We start from the raw sequence: 20,830 nt of genomic DNA on the forward strand, positions 1-20,830 counted from the left end.
TTGGCATTAATTGATGTTTGAGTCTCTGCAGTTTAATCTCTATGTCAAAGGGGAAAGGGCCCCATGGCTTTTACTGAGTTTGTAGCCCCTGATACCTCACAGTCAGTCTACATTGATTTAAAAAGAAGACTGTTTAAAAATACATTTCCCGGGACTTCCCTAGTGGTCCAGTGGCTAAGACCCCAAGCTCCCAACGCAGGGGGCACAGGTTCATTCCCTGCTTGAGGAATTAAGATCCTGCATGCCACTTGGCCAAAGGAAAAGAAAAAAAAATCCCTTTATTGTTATTCTCAATTTAAGGAGGGGTGAAGCAAGGAAGACATATGAGTGCATACAAGAGAGCACTTAAGAAGCAGACGACCCATGAGAAATGATGAAACAAGACAGTCAAGGAAAAGCCCAGATGGGGTTAAATAGTAAAAGCGCAGCTGATATTATCACGGTCTGGTCAAATGACAGACACTACGCTCCCTTAAGTTCTACGTGAGAAATGAAATGAGCCCGTCTAGTCCTTTCTGAGGGACTCGGAGCTCAGTCCTTGTGTTCTGTGAACGATCAACTACTTGGATATCTGAGATTCTACGTCGGAGAGCAAGACCTCAGAAGGACATGAGGAGCCACCCCACCCTGCTCCTCCCTGCCCTGGTCACACACACACACACATCGATTTCACTCTTTTCCCCGGAGCAGTCTTTTGAGGCAAAAGGAACGCTATACTTAGCAGTGCAAATTAGGCAAGGTTTTTGGCAACCAACCTTCAATTTTCACCTCAGCTTCAGGGTCCTCACTCGTTTCTGAAGGGACAAGTTGAGTAGAATCTTGAAAAAAAAATTTTCTAAAATGACATTCATTGTTACATATGCTCATGTTCCAATATTTTACTGCTTCTCTATCCCCAAAGTCGCTTATCCTGGCATTTTAAATGCATTCCATATTTAATAAACAGAGGTATAAACACAAAGGTAATTTTAATTTTAAAAGGGATAACAGAGTAATAAAAGTTTGCCTTAACTTACAGGGGATAAGGGGAGATAAGAAACTTTCAGGGAGCAAATGATACGAAGTTACCCACAGTAAGGGACACAGAATATTCTTCTCTTTGAGCTAATGGAATTCACTGGCAACAGTGTTTTCTGGTTGTTGTTGGGAATTACTGAGATTTTTCGAAAGCTATTTGCTCCTCTCTTATCCTGCCAGCAGCCCCCAGGTGATTCAAGGTCTATCATTACTTGGACTCATAATTGAGTTTTCTGCTGGATAAGAATTGTGACACGTACATCAAGTTGGCGTCACCGGACTCAATGGAAATGAGTCTGTGCAAGCTCCAGGAGATGGTGAAGGACAGGGAAGCCTGGATGCTGCAGTTCACGGGGTTGCAAAGAGCTGGACACAACTGAGCGACCGAACAACAGCAACAACATACACGTTCTACATACAGACAAGAGCCTGGCTAGATTATCTCACCTGACGGGCTCATTTTAGAAAGATCTGTCAGTTGTTACATTAATCAATTGTTAGTAAAAGAAGAAAAGACTAGAACACAAGACTGTTTTGATTTTGTACTGTCGTCGTATGAGATGCAACCTTTAGGGAAAAATGGCTGAAGGCACATTGGGCTGCGTGTGCTGTTCTTGCAGCTTCTTCTGAATCTATTGTTCAGTTGCTAAGCTGTGTCTGACTCTTTGCGACCCCATGGACTGTAGTCCACCGGGCACCTCTGTCCATGGCATTTCCCAGGCAAGAATATTGGAGTGGGTTACCATTTCCTTCTCCAGGGGATCTTCCCAACCCGGGGATCGACTATAACTCCTTTAAAATAAAAAGGTTTCAGGGAGTTTTCTGGTGGCCTAGGAGTTAGGCCTGGGCTTTCTGGGCTTTCACTACCATGGTGTGGGTTTTAATCCCTGCCTAGGGAATTGAAATCTGGTAGGCCGTGTGGTTTGGTCAATAAAGAAAGAATAAAGGGACTGGCATAAAATAGAAAGCTTTTAAAAATCAAACAAGGGGCTCCCCTGGCAGTCCAGTGGTTCAGACTTCACCCTCCAGAGCAGGGGGTTTGGGTTTGATCTCTGGTCGGGGAGCTGAGATCCCACAAGCCTCGGGGCCAAAAAACCAAAACATAAAACAGAAGCAGTATTGTAACGAATTCAATAAAGACTTTTAAAAAATGGTTCATATCAAAATAGTCTTTTAAGAAAAAGTTTATTCTCTGCAAAATACTGTAAACTAAAAAAAAAAGAGAGAGAGAGAGAATGCCTCAATTTTCTAACCTTCCATTGGTAATTCCGTTTCTATTACTTCAGTGCCTGCAGAAGAATGACGGCTCTCTGAAAGGAAAGCAAACAATATATTAAAAAGGCAGAAACACATATTTTAAAAAAGACATCATTTGAAACTAAGGCAAAGAATTCAAGACCCACAAAGGAATACCCACGAAATATTTATAGACTCCTTGAAATAGAATTCATACAAATGATCCTTTCTTTATGCTTTTTTCCCCCTTAACCTATGCTTTGGAAAAACTTAAAACATAGAAAAGCAGAGAGAAGGCAAAATGAGGCCATTTGTCCATCCTCCAGCATCAAGTCATCGACTCAGGTCATTCTATCTGTGCCCCAACCACCGCCCCCCCGGCTGCTGTTGTTTAGTCACTCAGTCGTGTCAGATCTTTGCAACCCCATGGACTGCAGCACACCAGCCTTCCCTGTCTTTCAGTCTCCCTGAGTTTGCTCAAACTCATGTCTCTCGAGTCGGTGATGCCATCCAACCATCTCATCCTCTGTCGTCCCCTTCTCCTGCCATCAGTCTTTCCCAGCATCAGGGTCTTTTCCAATGTGTCGGCTCTTCACGCCAGGTGGCCAAAGTATTGGAGCTTCAGCTTCAGCATCAGTCCTTCCACGAATATTCAGGGTTGGTTGCCTTTAGGATGGACTGGTTTGATCTCCTTGCAGTCCAAGGGACCCTCAAGAGTCTTCTCGCACCACAGTTTGAAAGCATCAATTGTTTGAAGCTCAGCCTTCTTTAGGATCCAACTCTCACGATCACTGGAAGAAGTGTGCCTTTGAGTAGACGAACTTTGTGGGCCAAGAAAAGTAAGGGCCCCCATTGGTGGTGCACTGTGAATCTCGGAATGCAGTGTGCAAACGCCTGCGCTGGAGGAGTCCGTCTCTCTTCTGTTAGCGACACCGTATCGCGACGACCCACACAACGAACAATTGTCATCATCGTCTCATATCTAGTCAGTGTTCAACTTTCCTCAATTCTCATACCTGTCTTTGAAAAAAAAAGACACTTTATACTGGAAGTAGTTTTAAACTTACGGGAAAGTTGCAAAAATAAAATAGTACAAAAAAGATCCATCTACCCTTTACTCAGATAGCAAAATGCTAATAATTTACCGTTTGTGATCTTTGTCTTTCCCGATCTCTGGCTCCAGATGGAGACACACATCTGGATTTCTTTTTTGATCTTGCCTAATTGCTCTGCTTAGGACCTCCAATACAGTGTTGAAAAGAAGTGGCAAGAACAGACATGTTTTGTTTTTTTTTAATTAATCATTATTTTTCACTGTGCTGGGTCTTTGTCGCTGCGTGCAGGCTTTCTCTCGCTGCAGAGAGAGGGGCTACTCTTCCTTGCCGTGCGCGGGCTTTTCACTGCGGTGGTTTCTCTCATTGTGGAACACAGGGCCCAGGTGCGGGGGCTTCAGTAGTTGCGGTGTGCGAGCTTAGCTGCCCCGCAGCACGTGGGACCTTTCTGAGTCAGATGTCGAACCCATGTCCCCTGCATTGGCAGACATATTCTTAACCAATGGGCCACCAAAGAAGTCCCTGACATACTTGTCTTGTTCCTGGTCTTAGGGGGAAAGTCTTCAATCTTTAAGTATAACATGATCTATATAAGTTTTTAAATAGACGCTTTTAATTATGTTGAAAAAGTTCCCTTCAGTTCCTAGTTTCTTGAGCGTTTTTTAAAAATCATGAAAGGTATTAGATTTTGTCAAATGCCTTTTTCCTACATCTACGAGGACAATCGTGTGGGTTTTGTCCTTTATTCATTATGTTGCTCTTCTGTTGACTCATTTCCATAAGTTGAGCTAATCTTGCCTTCCTAGGAGCAATCACTATATGGTCACTGTGTGGTCAGGCCATTCAAGATGGCTGTTCTCTTGCTCTTAGTACATCTCCCCACTCAACCAGACCCTGCTTCACCCACAGGACTACCTCCATCCTCTTGCTGCTGCTAAGTCACTTCAGTCGTGTCCGACTCTGTGTGACCCCATAGACGGCAGCCCACCAGGCTCCCCCGTCCCTGGGATTCTCCAGGCAAGAACACTGGAGTGGGTTGCCATTTCCTTTTCCATCCTCTTAATTGGGGCTTAATTAGTAACTACCTACCTCGCTTGCCCCCTATCCCAACTGTTGGTTTCCCCGGTAACCAAAGAGCCAGTCTGATGTCAGTTCCTCCCTATAAATGAAAGCCTCCTCCTCCGAGTTAGCGAAGGTTGCTGTCACTTCTTGTCTGCTGTTTGCTGCACAAAGTGCGTGTTGCTTCAGGACTTTGCTTCAGATGTGTAAGATCCCTTATCCAATAAGCCACTGATGTCTTTGTCGCTGGGCTTTTTCTTTGTTCTCAAGGTTTGCAGGCCTGAGGCGGAGGTACATACCCAACAGGTATGGATGTATAAACTTATGACTGTTTTATTGAGGATTTTTGTTTATCTGTTAATAAGCGATATTGTTCTGTAGTTTCCTTGTGCTCTTTGGTCTGGTTTTTGTATCAGGGTGATACTGGCTTAACAGAATGAGTCGAGAAGTATTCCCTCCTCTATTTTCTGTAAGAGTTTTTGAAGTTGTGGTGTTCATTCTTTAAACATTTGGTAGAATTCACCAGTGAAGTCACCTGATCCTGGGCGTTTGTTTGTAGGAAGCTTTTCAACGACTATTCAAAATTCTTGTTACGTGACTGTTCAAAATTTGTGTTTTATCTTTAGTCAGTTTCAGTAATTTGTCCATTTCATTTAGGTGACTCAACTTGTTGGCATACAATTGTTTACTATTTGTGATAGGCAGATGACCGCCCCCCCCTGCAAAAAAAAAGATATCCAAAACCTGTGAATTTTTATGTTACATGGCAAGGGGAAGATAGGATTAGGTGTCCTCATTGATAACCTTCAGAAAAGATTATCCTGCATTATCCAGCTGGGCTCTGTGTAATCAATGTTCAGAGTATTTCAATGTGGAAAAGGAAGGCAGAAAGATCAGTGTTGCAGTGATGTATTTTGGGAAAGGCTACATTAATTTCTTGACCTTGGACCTCTTGTTCTTGGGCTCCTTGACCTTGACCTTGTTCCCTTGTCCTGGAAGCCTTTCCCCCCACATCATGCCACGTCGGCCGGGAAGAGGCCAGAATGGTAGTGGTGCTCTGACATCCATCCACATCAAGGCAGCCTGGGTGCAGTACAGCTCAGCAAAGCTTACACAGGGTGTTCTTCATTTCCTGGAAGAGATGGGTCCCTGCAGACCTAAAAGACCTACGGGACGTCCATGGGCTTCACGTGGGCCAGGATACTATATGAACCTGTGTAGACGTTGTGTCGGGGGTCTTCTGAGAGATCTGTGTTACAGATGGATCATGAGGTCCTGGTGTGTGTGTGGGGTAGCTTCTGAGCACTTGTGGGGCCATGGCTGACTTCACTGGGGGCTCCCTAGGGGCCAGTCGCCATTCTGAGCAGGTCACATTGATGGTCTTTTTGGATTTAAAACTATCTCCCTTACTTAAAGGAGACAGAAGGATATCAATACTTCAGCATGTATTTAACCTAAGTGGTTATAAAAACATTCAGTGCTATGGAATATCGTCCATGATGTCAGGCAATCTGGAGCTTTTTTGGTATCAAGAAGGAAGCTGTTCTACAAAGATGTCTTGAATGGTTCTGTCATTTTCAAGCCAAGTGGAAGAAAGACTATAAAGTCATACATTTAATGTAAATATTTCTCTTCAAACAATGTACTTCTTTCTGAAAAGTTAAAATAGAGTGATTGCAGGTGCATCTAATTTATTTATTTCACTGATGCCTTTCAGAGCAGAATCTGTAAGTATCCTATCCCTGATTGTACACAATTTGATCATTTAAGTTCAAAAATACATTCTTGGGAATTAAGAATTTGTTTCTAAATGACTATTGTTTCGAACAACAGTCATTTAGAAACAAATGTTACACTGATTCTTCATACTGAATTCAGCAAGCACATCTGAATGTCCAGGATGTACAAAGTCCCGGGCTTGGGACTCCAGGGCGGGAGTAAGATGCTATGTTTCCTGCCACTAGCTGAGGGAGTCCTCGGCAAAAGCATAAATATAGGACTTCCCTGGCGGTCCAGGGGTTAAGACTCCACCCGTCCAATGTGGGCGGGCATGGCTTCGATCCCTGGTTGGGGCACTAAGATGGCACATGCTGTTTGGTGTGCCCAAAAAAAAAAAAAAAAAAAAGGCAAAAATAGAACACAGCAGGTCACACTAAATGCTGGAAGCTCCTGCAGGAGTTGAGGTTCTGACTGTGCCCAGAAAGAAGGGGGACGCTCCTCAGAAGTCTGCAGGATAGGAAGGAGAGCCACAGCGAGGGATCAGCTTATATAAAAGCCCCGTGGAAGGGGGACTCGGGGCCATGTACAAGGAACCACAGACAGAGCACGTGACTGAAGAACAGAGGGAGGGTGATGGTGGGGGAGGCAGATGACACAGGAGGGAACACCAGAAAGAGCAGCAGGGGTACTTTCCTGGCGGTCAAGTGGTTAAGATTCTGAGCTTCCGCTGCCTAGGGCACAGGTGTGATCCCTGGTCTGCTCACAATCCGCCTGCAATGCAGGAGACCCTAGTTGAATTCCTGGGTTGGGAAGATCTGCTGGAGAAGGGATAGGCTACCCACTCTAGTATTCTTGGGTTTCCCTTGTGGCTCAGCTGGTAAAGAATCTGCCCGCAATGTGTAAGACCTGGGTTTGATCCCTGGGTTGGGAAGATCCCCTGCTGAAGGGAACGGCTACCCACTCCAGTATTCTGGCTTGGAGAATTCCATGGACTGTGTAGTCCATGGGGTCTGAGCAATTTTCACCTCTAGGGCTTCTCTGGTGGCTCAGGTAGAGTCTGCCTGCAGTGCAGGAGACCCAGGTTCAATCCCTGGTTTGGGAAGATCTCCTGGAGAAGGAAATGACAATCCACTCCAATATTCTTGCTTGGAAAATCCCATGGATGGAGGAGCCTGGCAGGCTACAGTTCATGGGGTTGCAAAGACTCAGACATAACCGAGCTACTTCACTCTCTCTCTCTCAGGGAGCTAAGATCCTGCATGCCTCATGGGGTAGCCAAAAAAGAAAAGGAACAGTAGGAACATGGAAGGAAACTGGGACTTTACAGGTGATACGGAGCCACAGACAATGTGAATGGGGGAGAGACGTGAACAGATCCCAGCTTTCAAAGAATACATAATTGGGGTGGGTTAGGATGTATGGGCAGACAAGGAGATGGCACCCACTCCAGTACTCTTGCCTGGAAAATCCCATGGATGAAGGAGCCTGGTAGGCTGCAGTCCATGGGGTTGCTAAGAGTTGGACACGACTGAGCGACTTCCCTTTCACTTTTCACTTTCATGCATTGGAGAAGGAAATGGCAACCCACTCCAGTGTTCTTGCCTGGAGAATCCCAGGGACGGGGGAGCCTGGTGGGCTGCCGTCTATGGGGTCACACAGAGTCGGACACAACTGAAGTGACTTAGCAGCAGCAGCAGGATGTATGGGATGGGCTGAGAAGAGATCCTCTGCCCCTCTGCCCAGATGTAAGGAGACTGGTCGTGGGGCACAGGGCAGGAGGGGGCAGAAGAGGGTGGGTGGGGTTGGCCCACGACAGAGCAATTACAACAGAACTTCCGTTGGTCTCTGCCTTTTAGATCTTTTGGAAAAGGTGTTTTTAGTAAAACTTACAGAGCTAAGTAATGCTGCAGGAAAATTCCAAAGTTTATGATTTTGTAGGAAACATTTTCAATCTGATAATGTTTGAGGAAGTAATTGCAAATCGTCCTACACTCTGCAGTGGAACTGGAAGATGGAGAAAGGATTGGAACACTGTGCAGTTGTCATAGCAATAAGACGGTATCCTGTCACCATGAGGGCCCCAGCTGACCATCAACCATCATCAGCTGGGGGCTGGCAGGATTCTTTGCGTGGAGAACAGAGCCACCCAACCGCATAGACCACCCCACCTGCACCACCTTTGGAATGTTTGTGCATTTGATAACAACCATCTTCTTCCTGTTGAATTTATATGCTGGCAGGGAACTCATATGCTGCCTTTCTAGTAAAAAAAGGCACTTGAGTTTCTTAACTCTGTCTCCATCTCTTTTATCTTAATATCTTCTCAGCAACTCAGACTGGACAGAAGCAGCTTAAGAGGGGAATATTTTAGAACACACAAAACAATACTTAATAGACAAACTCAAGTAAAAGGCAGCCTGAAATACCTTTACAGTCACGTATGCCCAGAATCATATGGATTCAGGCTACGTATTAATACAATCCATTTTATGACTGTGAAATTGTTCACCTTAATGTCACTGTGCTAGATTCTACATAAATATACATGGATCTTTATGACTCTTTGCTTATTTGTTCAGATGAGCACTAATTAAAAGTTTCCATCACAGACAACTTTTAGAGAAGAAAGTTATTATAAAATGGCATTACCTTGCATACTATATTCATAGTAATTAGGATCTTCTGATTCTTTCTTGACTGACACAACTTCTGCTTTCAGTGAAATACCTTGGAATGCAATGGAAATTATAAAATGATGCGTTAAACTCACCAACAGAGATGTGACCAGCTAATATCCCTTCCAGGTTGTTTAACACAGTAACACTGTGGTCAGCAAAAGAACCTGTAGCTCATGCGCTATGAACGGATGGGTTAATCCACATAAAAATATAACACAGCATAAAAGAAATGAAAGACTGAGGGAGGGAGGGAAAGAAGAGAAGGAGAAAGAGGTCTAGTTCCCAGTTTGGAGAGATTCTCCCTTTCAAGATGGCTGAATATGTACATGTATTTACATGAAATACTGTAAATCTTCTTCTGTAATGGGGCCTGAATTGGCACAGATTATCTTAATTTACTTATTACAACAGGATGAATTTCAAAAGCTGGGGAAACTACATTAGTAAAACCCAAAGGCTTTATCAGGGAAAGGTGTGGGAGATGGCAAAAATTAGCCACAGATGTCTCCCATCCCAGTATACACACCTGTTTGCAACCTAACTTTCCCACTCCTGTTTTCTCCAAGTGGAAAACTACCCGCCTTGTAAACCTGGGGTGGCCATGTGACTTGCTTCGGCCAATGGGATGTAGACAGAGGTTTGAAATGTGCCTGGGGCTCCGCTTCTGTTGTTTTTGGAGCAGAGCTGCCAGGTGAATGAACCTGGAGGATGTGAGGCTCAGAGGAGAGAGACTCAGCTCTGCTGCCTGAGGCCGCGACCCCGGAGGACGGCCAGCCCAGCCCAGAGGACAGCCTGGTCCACACACAGACGTGTGAGAGAGATGGAATCACGGTTTGAAGCCACTAAGTTCTGGGGTGCAGGCGGTCTTTTATACTGCAATAGATAACTGATACTGAAGTATACATATAATCTAACTGTGGAAGTTAACAGAGGCAAAAACAGTAATTGTGACACAGCTTGGCATTTCACTGTTCAGCATTAATTAACAAGTTCCGGGGTGGGGGTGGGGGCCTTCTGAAATTAACAGCTCTGTTGGCATAGGGATAGTGAGATGGGGTATTAAAGAATGTGATTATCAAAAGGGCTTCCCTGGTGGCTCAGCTGGTAAAGAATCTGCCTGCAATGCGTGAGACCTGGGTTCTTCCCCTGGGTTGGGAAGATCCCCTGGAGAAGGGAAAGGCTACCCACTCCAGTATTCTGGCCTGGAGAATTCCAAGGACTGTATAGTCCATGGGGTAGCAAAGAGTCAGACACGACGGAGCGACTTTCACTTTTCACATATCACTAGCCTGAATTTTTGTTTGAAACGTGTATAGCTTTTGTAACTTACAAACTTCTAGGTACAATTTCCAAGTTGATTAGGCACTAATGCCTGTACTCAAACATCTGATAAATGTGTGACGGCTGGGCTGTCAAAGAAAAACGCCTGTTCATTGCAGGCAACTGAAAGCAGATTTGAAGCTGCGGAATGCACAATGTGTTTGAAATGGTAATGAAAACGGGCTGGCTTCAGCTTTTCCTCAACACACGAGGCGGAAATTCAAAAGGCAGAACCCGGTTAAACAGCTGTTCGGTGCGTCAGGTGCTACACAGACGTCGTGGGAAGTAAGGCCAAGGGATGGTCAGCTCTCACAAGCCTGTAGGCAGCTGGAAGCGATTCGTACCATGAAATTCACAGCAGAAAGTCACATTATTAGGGAACACATATTTTATCTTAAGGGGAACCACATCTCCAAACAGAGACCTCCACAAAAGAGGCCTATTTTAAGGCCAGTGGGAATGACTCATCCACCCTACAGCTGGTGAGGAAGGAGAGGGGGGCGGGGGCGGGGGAGGGGCATGGTTCCGTGAAAGGGCCCCCCTCAGGGAGGGCTAACAACCCCTCACTCTCATCCCATCTGTTTTCCCAGTTTCTGACAGGAGACTGTGGCTTGGGGGTTTTAAATTCTCTGTGACCAACAGAGACACAGGCAGAATGTATCTGAAATGCATTCCTGTATCTTGGAAATGCATCATGGCTAAGATTACAGGGGCTTCTCTGGCGGCTCAGCGGTACAGAATCCGTCTGTAATGCAAGAGACACAGGAGATGAGGGTTTGATCCCTGGATCAGGAAGACATCCTGATGGAGGAAATGGCAACCCACTCCAGTATTCTTTCCTGGGAAAGCCCATGGACAGAGGAGCCTGGTGGGCCACAGTCCATAGGGTCACAAAGAGTCGCACATGACTGAGCGCACACACATCCCTAAGATTAAAGGGGCATCATGTGTAAGGGGGATGAAGACTACACAGCTGAATTCTAGCTGGAATCCTCGGCTCCTCCTGACTTGTGTTGGTTTTACCCAGAATAACTACAATGGACATGCACTCTTATTTTTCAGACCATGGTATTTAAGGTGGAGCTTCCACCAAGCACACATTTCCATGTAGACAGGAGTGACCCTGGTGTACGACAAGGGACGGGTCAGGCTCTCTTGCCCCGAGGGACTGGGGGAGGCAGCCGGGCATAAACCACGCCCTGACACCTTCAGAAACGTGGATGCTCTGACCTCCATTTCACTGAAGATAAAGTCTCTCTCTGCCTTTCCTCTACATGTAGTCTTAATGTTGAATATTTTTCTTTTAGATTCTCTCATTTAACTTTTGGAAGTTTGGAACTGTTTATTTTTAGATTGCTTTTCTAAACATCATTAAATTCTAGTTTTACCCCCTTATGGTAGTAGGTGGTTTAGTTACTAAGTCATGTCCAACTCTTTCTTCCCCAGGGACTGTGTGCCTCCAGGCTCCTCTGTCCATGGGATTCTCCAGGCAAGAATACTGGAGTGGGTTGCCATTTCCTTCTCTAGGGGATCTTCCCGACCCAGGGATCAAATTCTTGTCTTCTGCATTGCAGGCAGATTCTCTACCGCTGAGCCACCAGGGAAGCCCTTTACCTCCTTATAGCCAGTTTGCATTCATCTTTACCTTTCGGAGGTTTGAGGTTTAGTTTTATGTACTTGTTTATTTTAGGCTGCCTAAGCTTTTAACTTCTAATGCTTTCAATATTTTTCCATTCCTTGATTAAACATTTGACTTTTAAATTTTTTTCTATTTTTAACCTTTAACATTTTCCCCTAATGCCATTTTTCTTTTTTCTTTTCTTTTTTGAGAAGTGGGAGAGGCAGGGATGGGGGTTAACTGCTCTCACCCATCAAAGAGGGATTTCTTTTCTGCCAATATAGATTATCGTAGTAATGCATGTCTATTGTAGAACATTTAGAAATTACAGAGTGTAAGAAAGCAATAAAACAAGTTGTTTATTCATACTTTATTCATAAATCAAATTCATAATTCCAAATGTATAAGACTTTTTTTACCTATTTAACAGTCAAGTTCTAATTTCCATACGATTAAAATAACACTTTACATACAAATATATCTACTTAGTGACCCCATGGACTGTAGCCTGCCAGGATCCTCTGTCCATGGAATTCTCCAGGCCAGAATACTGGAGTGGGTAGCCGTTCCCTTTTCTAGGGGATCTTCCTAACCCAGGGACCAAACCCAGGTCTCCCACATTGCAGGTGGATTCTTTACTGTCTGAACCACCAAGGAAGCCCAATAACATTTTAGTACCCAGTATTTATTGAACTAGAAGACTTTTTTCTAGATATTTGAGTAAAATATGATTCTGCAAATAAGGCCACAGTTGAGGTTAACTGGATTTTCTACATGGACCAATAGACCATCTGAAAATTAAAGACAGTTTTATTCATTATTCCCAATCATATACCATATATTTCCTTTTCTTGTCTTATTGCATTAACTAGGACTTTCAGTATGATACTGAAAGGGAGTGATGAGAGGGGACATCCTTCCTGATCTTGGAAAAATTATAGTTTCTCATCATTAAATATGATGTCAGCTATAGGTTTTTTGAAGAATTTTTTAATCAAGTTGAGGAAGTTCCTCTCTAGTCCTGCTTTACTGAAAGTACCATTTTTACAAAAAATGTGAAGTGAAACTGAAAGTTGCTCAGTCGTGTCTGACTCTTTGAGACCCATGGACTGTAGCCCGCCAGGCTCCTCTGTCAATGGAATTCTCAGGCCAAAATACTGCAGTGGGTATTAAAAGGAGTCAAATAATGACCTGCTGAATAGCTCATTCTACAAGCATCAGTATACATACCAGAATCTTCCATGGGTTCAGTCTTCACACGGATGGGGGTGCAGCTAAAAGGAGAAGGGAACGCTGGTCAAGATGGGCAGGAAAAGAACTGCCCACAGGCATCTGGACACACTGAGCCCACTCCCCAGATCTCCGTGATGTCACGGTACCCCGCCCCTCATCAAACTGAATGCACAGCTACCTCGACTTTAATTTCATAAAGTTAAATGACACCATGAAGAAAGTTAAAGGTGTCAACAGAATATAGTTTCATAACCCCAAACATCCCTTTGAATAAGGAATATGTAACAAAATAAGCCATTCCATACTCTAAACACTAACACATTGGGTTTAGATGTGGAGTTAATATTTTATTTGTCCCTTACCTTTCACTTGGTGATGTCACTGACTTATCAGTGTCAGTTACCACCCCAGGCCCACCTGTGCAGGAGTAAAAAGACACACGCTAGCTGGTTTCATGCATCCTGAAACATGACAAAGGCGTATAAAGGGAAGGCAAATACAGAGAGGACCGAACTCCAGGTTCCAGGTCATCAGAGAAGGGCAGCAGAGAGACCAGCTCAAAGCAGCCCCCAAGGCTTGGGCGACTTGTGTGGGCAAGATAGGGGCTGAGCAGCAGATGGGGCCAGAGTGACCTCCAGCAGGTTACTAAGCCTCCCCATGCCTCAGTTTCCTCATCTGAGGATGGTGGTTGAGTAAGGATTAATTCATCCATGCAAGGTGCTTAGAACAGTGTCCATCACAGAATGTGTCAGCAGTTATTATCATTATTCTGTAGGGACAACACAAGCCTCCTGGGACAGCGGTCACCAGCCACCCCTCACGCTCCAGTCCCTCCTCTAAGGTGAGCTGGGCCCCCAGGAACTCACAACTGCTCCAGAAATACTTCTTCCGTGAGCAGTCCATGCACAGGAGGGTCTCATCACCGTCTGTACCCCGAGGTGCGTCTTGTGGACAGTGAGACCTCCGCCCACCCCAGCCACTTGGTTTCTGCACCTAGGTAGGCTCAGCATGACACTCTCTTTAGACCTGGTCTTTCATGAACATTTCATGACCCAAGGTTTCCATCTACATCCAGAATAACGATCTGAGAAAACAAGAAGTGGGCGTAGATGGATCTCTAAATGCTCCTGGTAAGACTGCTTCTTTTTTTGGTTCCTTCATCATTATGAGGAGATTATGAGTGGTTCTGGGTTCCCAAACGTAGTCTCCAACACCCTGCACAAGCTTTCTGCCTGACCACATGGAATGGGCTTCCTGGGGGAACCAAGCTGTTAAGACCCTGCTTATCTCGGGGGCCAGCTTCTCCAGGAAGCTATTCTGACCATACAGTTCTAACCCTTTCCCAAGGGCTCTCAGGGTCACCACCCCTGGTTCTCTGAACAGTCTCATTCCTTCTCACAGACATCTCAGAAATACAGGAATGGCCACACAGCCCAGACCTACTCCTGAAGCTCACAATGCCTGGCCCATGGCTGGTGTGCAAAGACCAGCATCCTCACTTTCCTATGCGTGTGGACAAGGCAGGTCTCCCGCCCTGTGAAGCCTGCACGCAGAAGTCCTCTGGCATGCAAGCTGGAGGAGGGTGGTGTCTCGGCTCCTGGGCTGGATGTGTGTGTTTCCCTGAGCTGTAGTGCCTGCAAACATCACCCCAGGTCCCGGGATCAGAGGTGGCCTCCTCAATGCAGGAAAGACACAGCCTAAACAAGTTTTAGAATGTGCCAAACTCGCACTTTAACTAAGAAAAGCAAACTGGGCAGCCACCAAGTAGGAGAAGCTGTCACTTACCCGGCTGATTCGCTGGACCCGGGAAAGGTCTGCAAAAAAACCCCATATATTAACAGCTGATATGCACACACCAGACACACAGAGTAAACATCTGAAGAACCAACTTCTAAACGTGAGAGGACAGGGGCTTCCTTGGGGGCTTAGTGGTAAAAAATCTGCCTGCCAATGCAGGAGACATGGGTTTGATCCCTGGTCTGGGAAGATCCCACACGCCGTGCAGCAACTAAGCCCGTGCATCGCAACTACTGAGTCTGTGCTCTAGAGCCCATGAGCTAAAACTACTGAGCCCATGTGCCTCAACTACAGAAGCCCGCGTGCCCTAGAGGTGGGGATCGGCAACAAGAGAAGCAACCGAAATGAGAAGTCTGCGCGTCACGACTAGAGAGGAGCCGCTGCTCGCCGCAACTAGAGAAAAGCCCATGCAGCAATGAAGCCCCAGCACAGTCAAAAATAGATACATAAAATCATTTAAATAAATACAACAATCCCAATAAATAAACATATCGGGACAGATTTAACCAACTGAAATTAAGTTGTCAGTTTATCTGCAGATGAACCAGCTGTGAGAAAAGGGGGAGAGCCTGTCACCTGTTGATGAGGAATGAAATCCCCGCTTTGTTCTCCAAAATCCACTTCAGCGTTGCAAGGTCATAGTTCTCAGGGTGTTGGAAGGGGACCCCTTCTGGGAGCCCCTGCACCACTATAGCCTCCTGGTCCGTCAGCATCTTCTCATAAGGAACAGGTACCATGGCTGCTGTCCCCAAGGCTTTGCCTGGAAGCATCAGCAGGACATCTTTAAACAACAGGAGCATAAGAAACCCTGACCATCAATTTCAGTTAATGCCATAAACCCAGGTGGTGACATTTGGCTCCAAAGTTTATTAAAATCCTAACGTGTCCCATGCCGCTATATCTCAAGTTCGTAACATTTCCAATCAAACAGCCAAAAGAATACATAGAATCTGTTTTCCTTTAAATCTTCACAGAAGAGAAAATAACAGGTTGCATAATCTATAAAAACACTGAATCAGTATATTGTACACTGGAAACTAATATAAGGTAAGTCAACTATATTTCAATAAGTAAACTAAAAGTAATCCATTTCTGAAAGAAAAGACAATAATAGGTCTTTTTGTCTCTTCTCTTGGCAGTCACACGATTCAGGGTGTGCACTCTGGGGCACCCAGAGCTGCAGGGAACAGCCTGTGTGGTTATTCACGATGCTGCCAGCTGAGGATGAGGGCCCGGCCCAAAGCTCATCTGTCCCTGTGTCACATGGTACAGACCAGGCCCTGCCTGGAGACAGCTGAGGCCTCACGTCACCACCTGGGGCTGTGGCAGTCTCTCTGCACCGCTGGCCATCCCCAAGGTGCTGGAGCCTCATTTTTCATAGGGAAGTATAACCTGAGACCTTAAGATCCCCTAGCTGGGGTCCCCAAATACAGACGCTCACTGCAGGTCACACAGATGTGTGCAGCTGTATAGGAAAGAAGAGCCAGGCCCAAAGATGCTCATGGGCTTCTAATGCAAATATAACACCTGCAGACATCCTTGTTATCTAGCTTTTAAGTGGTTTTTTGTTTTGTGTGTGTGTTTTTTTTAAATGCTCTGTGTTGCATGCCAGATGTTACTTCTGGCATAGTACCACGCCCCTGGCAGTGGAAGCACAGATTCTTAACCATTGGACCACCTGGGAACACCCCTATCTAAAGCATTGTGTAGGTATTTAAAAAAAAAAAAAAACCATCTCAGGGGAGTGAGGCTCAGGAGGGAGGGGATATGTGTATAATTATGGCTGATTTGCGCTGTTGTATGGCAGAAACCAACACAACACTGCAAAGCGATTTTCCTCCAATTAAAAAATAAATTAAAAAAAATTCCTGTCTCCAGGCCTGTGGGGAGACCAATGAGGATGAGGCTGGTGTGTGAACCAAGCATGAACATCTGTCATAACTACGTGGCCGTGGGGAGGGGGCTCCGCAGACTGAAGGCTGATGTATCCAGATGTTCTGACAAATGGGAAGAGACCAAGTTGATCTGGTACTTAACTGGCTGTTCACTTGATGAAAATGTGGATTTCTCTAATGTTAGAGAGAGTTTATATAGTCAGACTGATAAAATGATCTCTAATACCAGCTTTGCCAACAAAGGTTTGTCTAGTCAAGGCTATAGTTTTTCTAGCAGTCATGTCTGGGTGTGAGAGTTGGACTATAAAGAAAGTTGAGCACCACAGAATCAATGCTTTTGAACTGTGGTATTGGAGAAGACTCTTGAGAGTCCCTTGGACTGCAAGGAGGTCCAACCAGTCCATCCTAAAGGAGATCAGTCCTGGGTGTTCACTGGAAGGACTGATGCTGGAGCTGAAACCCCAATACTTTGGCCACCTGATGCAAAGGGCCGACTCATTTGAAAAGACCCTGATGCTGGGAAAGATTGAAGGCAGGAGGAGAAGGGGACAACAGAGGATGAGATGGTTGGATCGCATCACCGACTCAATGGACATGGGTTTGTATAAACTCTGGGAATTGGTGATGAACAGGGAGGCCTGGTGTGCTGTGGTTCATGGGGTCACAAAGAGTCGGACACGACTGAGCAACTGAACTGAACTGAATACCATCTTCGTTGGCTTCCCTAGTGGCTCAGCAGTAAAGAATCAGCCTGCCAATGCAGGATATGAGGGTTCCATCCCTGGGTCAGGAAGATCCCCTCGAGAAGGAAATGGCCATCCACTCCAGTATTCTTGCCTGGAGAATCCAATGGATAGAGGAGCCTGGGGGCAGCTACAGTCCATAGGGTCACAGAAGAGTCGGACACGACTGAGCGACTAAACACCACCACCATCTTCTGTAGTGAACTAGTCAGGGAATGAATGCCTAAGGTGAGCTTTACCGTAACAAAAGCAGAAATAGTCTTCAACAGCCTTTCTCAGGATTTCCGTTTCTCCTGAATCAACCTGCCTCCTGCTGGCGTTGGCGGGGCCTGGGGGTTTCACCTCCTGCAGCCCTTCAGCAACACCTGTGAATAAGCCATCGGTACAAAGTCAGAAGCCAAGCACCTGTATAGTTCATTTCCTTAATATCCATGCTTCCAGTGCTGGAAGGAAAAAGGGGGAAAGGAACTGACATAAAACAGGATCTTTTAATTAAAAAAATAGGGTCAAATAACAAGGTGATAGTCTCTGAAATGACTCTATGGATAAACAATCAATGATTCACATATGAGGAAACAGAATTTAGTAGTTCAAAGGGAAATATCATAGAAAATTATTTACTACTGAGTTTGCAAGTCACTAGGCAGGAAGACACTCAGAACTGCAGAGATTTAGGACCAGCCCCCCAGTGATTAGCTCTGAACAAAATCTTAAGATGAATTACTTCTTTTTTTTTTTTGGCCATGCCGCGTGGCTCGTAGGATCCTTGTTCCCTGATCAGGGATTGAACCCATGGATCCTGCATTGGAAACATGGCATCTTAACCTTCGGACCACCAAGGCAAGTTCTAGGATCGATTACATGAAAGCTTTGAAGAACAGTCAGAAATAGGCAAAACCAGAAAGCAATGATGTCCTTGAAAGGAGGGAAGAACACAGGGAGTGAGATGCATGCTGACCTGGCTTTTCCCCTGTGGGAACTCCTTACTTCACCTGGGGTTCCGGGAGAAATAGAGCTTAACCAAAAAAAGCAGCTGGGGGTAAAGAATCTGCCTGCCAATGCAGGAGATGCAAGATCCCTGGGCCGGGAAGATTCCCTGAAGGAGGAAACGGCAACCCACTCCAGTATTCTTGCCTGGAGAATCCCATGGATGGGGGAGCCTGGTGGGCTACAGTCCATGGGGCTGCAAAGAGTTGGACACAACTGAGTGCCTGGGCACTAACAGCAGGGGACTTAGTTGACATGAGGAAATCTACGTCACAGGTCAGGACCGCCATTGTGGTTAGACAGTGAAGCGGAAGTTCTGGAGAAGAGTGAGTCACAAGGTGGAAGACCCAATATCGTCACAGCAACTTCCCTCGGATTCTTGTTGTTTTCGTTGCTAAGTCGTGTCCCACGCTTTGCGACCCCACGGACAGTAGCCCCGCCAGGCTCCTCTGTCTATGGGATTTCCCAGGCAAGAATACTGGAGTGGGTTGCCGTTTCCTCCTCCAGGGGCTCTTCCTGGCCCAGGGATCAAACCCGAGTCTCTTGCACTACAGGCGGATTCTTTACCATCTGAGCCGCCAGAGGAGCCTCAATTGGTCCTCAAACTGTGCAAGCACAGGGTGAGGCTTTAAGTAGAAGCAACGTTTGGAAGCTAAATTGTTTAGTAGAGATTTAACAGCCAACAGGGTTTAAACATATTTAAACAGGGTTTAGCATTCGCCAGGTTTGGGAAACTTGTTGAACACTTTGTAAAACTAAGGGGCACATCTTAGGAGGAGGGGCCTCCCTCCAAGACTAAGAGGGATGGATCCTCCAGGGCCAAGGACATCACTTGTCCACGTGGGGACCAGGTGACCTGCCTGCCAGAACAAAACGCAGTTTTATTTAGCAGACCTTTACAACATAGCATGCATAATACCCTGTATGAAATTTAAAATTAGTAGGGACTTCCCTGGCGGTCCAGTGGTCAAGACTCTGGGCTCCCAACGCAGGGGGCACAGGTTCAATCCCTGTTTGGGGAAGTAAGATCCCACATGCTGTACAGCACAGTAAAAAAAAAAAAAACCCAAAAGCTCCATACACAAAAAAACAAAAAATTAGAAATGTGAAGAAGCAGGAAGATGTGACCCATGATCAAAAGAGAAAAAAAGCAATTTATAGACTCAGAACCACTAATGACTCAGTTGAAATGACCAGATAAGGACTTAAGACAACTGCTATAAACACACGAAGGACTTTATATAGCCATGGTGAGCACAACAAATGAGTATAAGGGGAATTCCAACAGAGAAATGAAAATGCTAACCAGAGAAAGAAGAAAGAAAATGGAATTTTTGAAATGGAAAACAGGTGGAAATGAAAATTTCCCCAGATGAATAGTGCCCTGGATATGGCAGAAGGAAGAATCAGTGTCCTCAAAGAAACGCTAGTAGAAACTATCCAATCTGAAGCTTGAATATAAAAAGGGACACATACACAAAAGGAACAGAGCCTTAATGACCTGTGAGACAATAAAGAGCGATTTTCCCTCTCTGTGTAAATGAAGAGAATTGGAATGAATATTTGAAGAGATGATAGCCAAAAACGTCCACTGTTAACAAAGACATCAACCTGCAGATTCAGTAAACTCCACAGACCAAGTAAGGCAGAAGCAAAGAAGGTCATAAATAGGCATTTCATGGTCAAATGGCTAAAAACCAAAGACGAGACAGAGCTAGGGAAAAACACACATTACCTCCAAGGGAACAAAAATAAGAATTCTAACCTAATTTTGTTATCTAAAACAGTGGCAGCCAGGAGACAATGGAATGAAACAGCTGAAGGGCTGGAGGAAGGAAATTCCCTGGCAGTCCAGCAGTTGGGACGCCATGCTTTCACTGCCGAGGGCGCAGGTTCAATTCGTGGTTGGGGAACTAAGATCCCATAAGCTTTGCGCCATGGCCAGAAAAAAAGGCTGGAGAGAAAGAAACTGTCAAGCCAGGTTTCGTAGCGAGTGAAAAACAGTCTTCAAAAAACAACAGGAACCTACTGCATGGTGGCCCAGGGGTCTGTATTCAATAACCCATAACGAAAAACAATCTGAAAAAATATATAAACACAGGTGTAACTGAATCACTTTGCTGTACACCTGAAACTAACACAGCATTGTAAAATCAACTATACTTCAAAAAAAAAATTCTTCAAAAGCAAGAATGATGTTGGCATGACAGCAGACTAGGAAGCAACAGGCCTTCTTTCTTCCACGGATACACCAAATTAGCAATAGATGGAGCAGAACACCTCTTCGAGAACTACAGACCATCTGAGAAGCTACGGCACCCCAGCCACTGGAAAACCAAGAAGAGACTTCAGCATAGGCGTAGGAAGATTCTCAGCATTTGGTGTGCCTGTGTGTGCCTCTCCTTCTACGTGGCACAGTGCTGCCTGTGTGTGCCTCTCCTTCTACGTGGCACAGTGCAGAGCAGCTGGGAAGGAA

General features: G+C 45.3%; 1 protein-coding gene and 1 long non-coding RNA gene across 27 annotated transcripts in view; one reads left to right on the plus strand and one right to left on the minus strand.

The window, feature by feature from the left end:
- Positions 1–20,830, minus strand: part of LOC147345009 (general transcription factor II-I repeat domain-containing protein 2) — a 46,720-nt gene that overhangs the window by 7,279 nt on the left and 18,611 nt on the right. For 4 of the 10 annotated variants that reach the window (XM_086374633.1, XM_086374629.1, XM_086374626.1 and 1 more), the window contains 8 exons: positions 17,607–17,732; positions 15,306–15,489; positions 14,718–14,746; positions 13,295–13,349; positions 12,930–12,973; positions 8,733–8,810; positions 2,271–2,327; positions 756–818 (listed from right to left, as the gene is read on the minus strand). In XM_086374633.1, the coding sequence (XP_086230759.1) occupies positions 756–818; positions 2,271–2,327; positions 8,733–8,810; positions 12,930–12,973; positions 13,295–13,349; positions 14,718–14,746; positions 15,306–15,489; positions 17,607–17,732 (636 nt within the window). The remainder of the gene's footprint in view (positions 1–755; positions 819–2,270; positions 2,328–8,732; positions 8,811–12,929; positions 12,974–13,294; positions 13,350–14,717; positions 14,747–15,305; positions 15,490–17,606; positions 17,733–20,830) is intronic. The other 6 variants (XM_086374632.1, XM_086374627.1, XM_086374636.1 and 3 more) reach the window with 3 other exon arrangements.
- On the plus strand, positions 4,442–16,120 carry LOC147345010 (uncharacterized). Of its 17 annotated transcripts, none has more exons than XR_015154448.1 (4): positions 4,535–4,670; positions 13,708–13,773; positions 13,990–14,062; positions 15,869–16,005. It is a non-coding gene; the product is annotated as an uncharacterized LOC147345010 (long non-coding RNA). The 17 variants fall into 17 exon arrangements; XR_015154449.1 differs by having other exon boundaries at positions 14,008–14,062; XR_015154450.1 differs by lacking the exon at positions 15,869–16,005 and adding an exon at positions 15,024–15,113.

This window comes from Bos grunniens, chromosome 25 (assembly GCF_055505025.1).
Source record: "Bos grunniens cultivar Pamir isolate PY7600 chromosome 25, Bosgru_T2T1.0, whole genome shotgun sequence".
Lineage (NCBI taxonomy): Eukaryota > Metazoa > Chordata > Mammalia > Artiodactyla > Bovidae > Bos > Bos grunniens.